We start from the raw sequence: 7,890 nt of genomic DNA on the forward strand, positions 1-7,890 counted from the left end.
GATCGTGTTTCAAACAATTAAGACAAAAACAGTTATTTTGGTGTTATAGATTTTTTTACCGTGATATTGGTTTTCAATAGCAGAGGGAGCTGAAACTGAGATACCTACCGTAAATAAACAGCGCACTTAGGGGTATTTTGGGGATTTCAAAGTTTCAAGTTCAGAAACGGACAAAAACAGTGGCTCAGCAGGCAAATACGGCCAATATGAAGGGTAAAAGAAAGAGGAAAAGCAACAAAGACGCCGAAAATGATAAAATATTCAGAGGGGAGATAATTAAATACTAAAATCGATAATGGAGCTGCTCTATTTGTAATGGCGGTGGCGACTTCCCAAACGCACCGAGTCTGACTCGTCCACTTGCGACTTCATTCAATACGCGTGAAGCTGTTAACCAGCTAACAGAATCTCGGAAAATTCCTGCTCCGGTCGCTGGCGAGAGAAATAGACGGCGTTAACTATTTGATGTTAACGGTGGAGACAAACTAAGCGACGATGAGCGCGAACGGATTCAGCGGTGTAGAGAAAGAGTATATAAGGAAGCATCATCATCATCACCCAGCGGAGAATCAATGCAGTTCCTTTCTGGTCAAGCACATTCGAGCGCCTGTTCATCTTGTTCGTCCTTTTCTCTATCTTTTGCATTTTATTTTTTTCGCGGATCCATTGCTTTAATTTTCAGCTGAGTGTTTTTCTCGAGATTGATTATCTTATGAAATATCTTGAAGCTAAAGCAATAAATTCATTATATTTGCGATGATTGTATGGGTTCCAATCAGGTTAAATTTTGTGATGTCTTGACTGGTTTTTTAAGTTTGGATTCATCGTTATATTTGTGTTCATTGTATGGTTCCGAATTAGGTAAAATTTCGGGTACACTAAGCTTTGATTTAGGCAACCTGACCATCAATTAGTTTTGTGTCTTGGTCAAATTTGTATAAGAGATGAAATGGAGGAAAATTGAATTGTTTCCTATATCAGGTCAAGCAAAGATTCTATCTTCTTTTAGTTCCAACCTTTTAGCTGTTTGGTTTATCTAGTTTAGAAAGTGACTCTTAGGACTCGTTTGGTTAGTTGTATAAGAAAAATTATCATGGTATAAAACTCTATACAACTAATATATCAAGAATCTGTTTTTTTTTTTTTTTTAAATTTTATCATGGAAAAAGAATACATGAATTAGTATTACCAAGATTAGCTAATTCTTGATTTTGACCTCACAATCTCTGCAGATCATCCATGTTTTAAGATATTGTCTTTCATGACAGAACAATTCATGTATTATCATTTTTCATAGCAGATCCTGTCTTATCCTGTATTATAATTCTTGCATAACTAGTTCGTGAACCAAAACATCCCGTGAAGAACTACCTAATGCAAGTGCTTATAGTTAACAAAGACAGAAAGCTAAATGCATGAGCAATTGATATGTTCATTGATTATGCAAAAAGGGGCAAATGACTCATCTGCTTATTCTGGAAGTTTGATTAGCATAAGCTTTTACTTTGACTGAAGTTCTGGATTAATTCTTATAACTGCAAGAATGGCAAATTATTTTCTCTTGTAACTTACATTTCGTAGCTTGTGTTCAGTCAGTCCTAATGGTAGCTTGGTCTTCCTCTTTTTATCAGGTCTGGTCATTGGTTAGGAGGTTTGATCAGCCACAAAAGTACAAGCCCTTTGTCAGCAGGTGCATTGTGCAAGGAAATCTTGAGATTGGTAGTCTTAGGGAAGTCGATGTCAAGTCAGGCCTCCCTGCAACAACAAGTACTGAGAGATTGGAGCTTCTTGATGATGAAGAGCACATCTTAAGTGTCAGGATTATTGGCGGGGATCACAGACTTAAGGTATTATACAATTCTCTCTTCTTTGGTTTTTCCTTTCCTTTTTCCATTATTTTTCTGATTTTTAACAACTTAGAGATTTCATCGTCATTGAGTACACTTGAGCATAATTTCTTTCTCAGTGGATGATCATTTCTATGGTGGAAAATTGCCTTCAAACTAGTTAGAGTACCGAAGTGCCTATTAATATATGTATAAAGAGAAGCTCAAATCATCTGATATTGATATTCGTGTGGTAGTGGCGTTGCATATCTACTAATCCTTCCTCCTACACAGCTTGTCAACAAAAAATTGAGATTTGCGTTTGTGTTATTCTAGGCAAAAATAAGCATGTCTCTCATCTAAAAGAATAATTTTCGCTATTAAGATTTGTTGCTGTTGGAATCATAATAAAGGTACTTTCTCTTATTCGACCACGTCATGTTATATCTTCAATGCCATGCATTGAGAACTGAAGACAATAGATGAGCTTATAGGCAATTGAGGAATAGATAAGTGTGTATCTTCCTGATGCAGATCCTTTCTTAGATCCAACTCTTTAGGTGTTATTTTGCACAAACAATAAGGTTTGTGTTGTGCGCACCAAAATATAACAAGATTTTAGAAATAATCAGGTTTGTTTGCGGTGAAAATTCTCTGAGCTAGAGAAACACTTCAATAGTGCTACGAAACTGAATGATAAATATATCACAAAGTGAGAGTTAATTAGCTCTGAAGGTTATTCTTAACAGAGAGCCGAGCATGTGCTTTTAAAAGTATGATAAGCTTTGTCAGAAGGTCCGCCAGAAGGGCGAGAAAGATTCATTTTAAATTGCTATCTTATTGGTAATAAAGGGAGGATGATACATCATGTAGCCCAACGTGAGTGAACTTGTGACTTGGATTGCTTTAAGGACTTTCATGCATTTTCTTTTTAATTGGAACGCGGAAAATTGAAAATCCATTGCTCTATGATTGTGATGTCGAGTCTTGTAAAGGAAAGTGTAATTATGTATTTGGATTCTTTTGAAGAAACCACTAGATGATTGATCTGCTTTGTTTTAGCATGTCAAACATGATAGGTTAGTTTTCTCTTGCAAAGAGAGAGAGAGAGAGAGACATTGTGGTTGCTTCCGACCTATAGTTACTTTTTCACCACATTCAATTAAAGTTATGCACTGTATTTATCCCTCATTTCTTTTCTTTTTTTCAACTTGATCTTTTTTCCAGAATTACTCATCAATCATATCTGTCCACCCAGAGGTGATTGATGGAAGACCTGGGACACTGGTGATTGAATCATTTGTGGTGGACGTGCCGGAAGGAAACACCAAAGATGAGACGTGTTACTTTGTTGAAGCATTAATCAAATGCAACCTAAAATCGCTTGCTGATGTTTCAGAGCGCCTTGCTGTGCAGGACAGGACAGAGCCTATTGAGCAGGTCTGAAGGTTCAGGATGTTGTTCTGAAGGTTATTACACTATGGATGAAGCTTCCTCAAGGCTATTAGTTCTCCCGAGGCTTTGGAGGCGGACTGGATGTGGATGCTCTCTTCCTTGCTCCCCGTGCTTTTGGTGCTCTTTTTCTATTTATTCTTTTTTACGGTGTATGGTTAGCATTCAGTCATATTACTTGTTGTTTGTAGTGTCTCATAACCACAGGTTTTGACAAGGATCTCTAGACACCCCGTAAATGGATGAAAAAACTAAAATGTTTCAAGTCTCAGAATTTTGATAGTGGTTGTGGTATGTCATTTGTCTTAGTTTAGCGTTGTTCCAGTGTCTGTTGAGTTGGTAGTTGAGTCTTTTAAGTTGCGTTTGTGGTCTTCACTTGCAGTAAGTAATGGTGGTGTACAATCCATGAGCTAATGTTGTACAGACTAGTTATAGAGAAAGGCTCTAGATCTGCAAACATTCTCGTTTATATCGTTATTATTCATCATTGTCGAGAAGAGTTTTAACTGTTGCATAATGGCTGGAGCCATAAGAGGAAAGTTGAAGATGACTTCTAACAGTGCTTTAATGTAAACTGAGAATGATTGCCATGTGACTGCGTCGAGCACTTCCAATGGCTATGTTTATCCAGTCTGACCATTACTGATTATAAATGACCTGAGAAACAGCGGTTGGTAGTTTCAGGCGACAAAGCTACATATGAGCTTGCGGTCAATGGTCATGATGTATGCTTATGTCACGCACCTGAAAAGGAGTCTTGGAACCAACGTGTGGTCTTTTTGGATAGAAATCACAAAAATAGGTGAATAAACCAACTGATGACCAATTTATATATAACGCATGGGTTACATGAGTTATACCTTAACGGACAAACGCTGTATTCGAATTTGACTGACCCACCAATAATTGGTGAGTATTGCCCATATGCATTAGTTTTTTGCTTATTTAAGGTGTTTCGTTAAAAATCCATTCAGGATAGGTTAGTCTATAGTTGTTCTCCACAGTGTATTATTAAGTTGCCACTTACAATGGAGTACAATAGATTAGTTTCGTTGTTATGTAAAAAAAAATGAGTGTGAGGAAACGTTCAGTTAATATTAAAGTAACCGGAAGATATCCATATTCTGTTACTCTGTAAGGGGTTGCTTGTTATGCTGAGTTTAACATCGAAGACGATGAAACTCTGACAGATTTTTTGAGGACTCTGGATGAACACTGAGAACTTCTTGTGATAAAAATATTGGAAATGTACGTCAAGTCTGAAGACGTTCACAATATTGAGGTTCCGCAAAATAGGGATAACCCTCAATCGTCGGGTGGTGTTTTCGGAGCAGTTTTATCCGAATAGGTTCCGTTTGAAAGAGTTTGGCTAGATCTAAACTTATCTCCACGAGCGAATGAGGAGCGATGACATAATTTCTCCCCAAGTTTACATAATCCGCACGTTGAGTGATAAATTTTAATTTTCCTTTGTATTACTATATTTTTTTATGTATCATATTTGTATTAACACTCATATATTTCAAAGGGGATACCGGCCAGATATAAATTTTACAAATTATGAACCAACGGACAATTGGAATATGCTCAGTTTTTGTGTTTTGGATCATGGTGGTCCATTCGGGAGTCATCAACAACTCGATAATGTACATCATGGGATATCAACAGATTATGATTTGTAAGTTAAGAGATAAAGTTTATATATAATGTTGGGATGGATTTGAGATACTCGTTATTTTATTGGTTGAGTAGTGAAACGAGCAACTTGAAGGTGTTGTCCTTATTCAATTTCCCGAAGACGATATATTTAATCAGGGTCTGGCAGATGTACAGAGTCAGGAAGATAATAGTGATTATGACAACAATGCTGATGATTTGGAGATGACATACACTTCCCTGATGAGGGTGATGATGATGAGAATGAGAACGAGCAACTTGATTTGCCGAGGGAGCATGATGCCACTAATGCATCCACATATCCAGACTCCACCTCCCGTTAGACCCAGAGTGTACGAGTCACATGTGCCCTTTCATTCAAGGGGGATTCCGTACCTTGATCAATTACCTAGTATGCCGGATGTGGATGCCCTCACAAGGGATCTTGATGACATTCGGACAGTAATGTGGTATGAATCTAGACCAACGGTGCTGTCAAAGAATATGTGTTTTGCTGATAAAGCGCGTCTAAGCAGAGCGGTGCGAATGTACATCATAAAAGAGTGTCGTGAGATCAAGGTTCACGAGTCATCTCTGGACATATACAAGTTTATTTGTCGTAGATGGTTTCAAGGTTATACATGGATGCTGCTTGAGAAAGTTGAAAATAAATATGTGGATTATGGGGAAATACATTGGCACCACACTTGTGATATGGACAGGAATCATTTTAACCTGAATGCTGACTTGATTTATCTTGTCTTGATTCCACACATTGAATCGTCCATAAGGTACAAGATTAAAGAGTGTATAACATCTGTCCATCAGGTATATGGATGTACCATTACCAAAAGAAAGGCATTTCTCGGGCATAAACATGCGTTTGAGATTGTTTATGGTAACTGGGATAAGTCCTTTGCCGCTCTACCCAGGTACATGACTGTATTGCAACACTTTAACCCCGGACTGTTGTTGAATGGAAGTTTGAGCGGAGTCCAGGAATACAAGAATTCATGTTCAGATATGTGTTCTGGGCATTTAAACTCGGCATTGATGGTTTTGTGCATTGTCGGCCAGTAATACCATAGACGACTCTTGTGTCTATGGAAAGTATGATATTAAGTTGTTGATTTCCGTTTCAGTAGATGCTAATGGAAGCATATTTCCCCTCGCATTTGCTATTTGTGCCAATGAAAGCCAAGAGACTTGGACATTGTTTTTGAACCACTTGAAGGAGTACGTTGTCAGACATGTTCAGGTATTTATCTAATATCTGATCGGCATGGTGGTATTTTAAGTTCTGTACAGAATTTGCGTGCATGGCAGGAACTGTATGCCTACCATCATTACTGTGTTAGGCACTTGAAGGCCAACTTGTAGAGGGCTCATCTGAACAAGAGCTTACATGATTTAATGTGGATGGCTGCAACAGATCATCAAGAGTGTAAATTCAGGAGGCGAATGGACTTGATTAGGCAGGAAGACCCAGAAGCCTATCGTTGGTTGATGCGACATGAGCTTGACAAGTGGACTTTGCATAAGGATGGTGGTAGAAGATGGGGAATTTTGACTATAAACGTGTCAGAGTCTTTCAACGGGTTGTTGAACTCTGCCCGTGGATTGCATGTCACTGCCATGGTGCGGATGTCATTCAAACAGATGGCGGAGAGGTTTCTTGAAAGATCCAGAAGTGCATCGTCATTGATGGAAAGGGGTGTTGAATTTATGTCATAGCCGATGAAACGATTTGAGAAATATAGGAAGTGAGCACAGTGGCATACATTTTTGCAGTATTGTTGCGAGCAAAATATTTTTGAAGTTCGCACTGGTATGCATCAAAACCACGGTAATAATACCCACGCCATCAATGAATCTAGAAGATTATGTTCGTGTGGAAAATGGTCGATCTATCACTTGCCATGCCATGAAGTGCTTTCAACATACAGGTTTTGCAGCGACGATGTACGTTGATAAAGAATATAGTGTTCCTGCATACGTAAACACCTATAGTGGCCACCTCCAACCAGTGGGTGCTGAGCATTATTAGCCGCCGGAACCATTTAAAATGGTGTGTAACAAGGATTATGTACGTCAACGACAAGTGCAAAAAAGAATGCGGATACGGAACCAAGTGGATGTTGGTGATACTGTTTATGCGCGTAAATGTGGCATATTTCCCAAACAGGTGATTACCGTAAATATCCTTCAGTTGGTTTGGGAAACGGTGGTAATTCAACTCCCGGTGGCAGTTCATCCAATGTGCCCAATTATCAAGGATAAACTTAGTGTTTTGTTCCAGTAATTTTGTTGTACTAAATATCTTTAAAGGTTCAGTTTGCAATATTTTTGAAATAAAATTATGTTTCCAATAGGGTTAAATCTAATTGATATTTATGAAGATTCAATACAACAATTTAAAATATTCCCCAAGAAATAAATAATAATTTTCATTCGCCATTATCGTCACCGTCTGGCACTATTTCATGGTCATTGTCTTCATCTTCTTCGTCAACATCATGTACGCATCCGTCCGGACCGAGGGCATCGTAATCTAGGCCCCAGTTGACACACATTTCTCGTATTTCATCTCTATCATTAATAAGACCACTTGCTTGATTTCTACAGCAATATGGGACTCCTACGTCCAATGTTTGCAGTAGAAACTTAGGCAGTCCCTCCCACTCGACAATTGTTGGAAAAATAGGATAATCAATGTCTCTATGCAATTTTTCATTTTCTAATAAATCCCAATACTGATCCTCCATTCCTTGCAGGTTGATATGATCACCCAGTGCATGATGAACGGCTAGTGCCTTTTCCATCTCTAAAATCTCCTTCATCAAATGCTGAATCACTTCTGGTTCATCTTTGTGTGTGTTTGTTTGGAAGGTTACAGACAGTGCTTGTGGTACAACTAGCCCATGCCAGTGGCATAATACTTCATAATCACACCTTT

At 38.3% G+C, this 7,890-nt stretch overlaps 1 protein-coding gene across 1 annotated transcript; it reads left to right on the forward strand.

Moving 5' to 3' along the window:
* The first annotated feature begins 157 nt into the window (after positions 1-157).
* LOC109206701 (abscisic acid receptor PYL8) lies at positions 158-3,755 on the forward strand. Its single transcript, XM_019369554.1, has 3 exons — positions 158-618; positions 1,632-1,847; positions 3,054-3,755. The coding sequence occupies exons 1-3, from the start codon at positions 496-498 to the stop codon at positions 3,270-3,272; spliced, it is 558 nt and encodes a 185-aa protein (XP_019225099.1). The 5' UTR covers positions 158-495; the 3' UTR covers positions 3,273-3,755.
* The last annotated feature ends 4,135 nt before the right edge of the window (positions 3,756-7,890 follow it).

Source organism: Nicotiana attenuata, unplaced genomic scaffold (assembly GCF_001879085.1).
Source record: "Nicotiana attenuata strain UT unplaced genomic scaffold, NIATTr2, whole genome shotgun sequence".
Taxonomy (NCBI): Eukaryota; Viridiplantae; Streptophyta; class Magnoliopsida; order Solanales; family Solanaceae; genus Nicotiana; species Nicotiana attenuata.

Excerpts from the sequence above, each read along its gene's own strand:
- LOC109206701 (XM_019369554.1), top strand. The coding sequence starts at position 496 with ATGAGCGCGAACGGATTCAGCGGTGTAGAGAAAGAGTATATAAGGAAG. Across the intron at positions 619-1,631 it reads TTCGAGCGCCTGTTCATCTT|GTCTGGTCATTGGTTAGGAG; the intron begins GTTCGTCCTTTT and ends TCTTTTTATCAG. Across the intron at positions 1,848-3,053 it reads GCGGGGATCACAGACTTAAG|AATTACTCATCAATCATATC; the intron begins GTATTATACAAT and ends TCTTTTTTCCAG.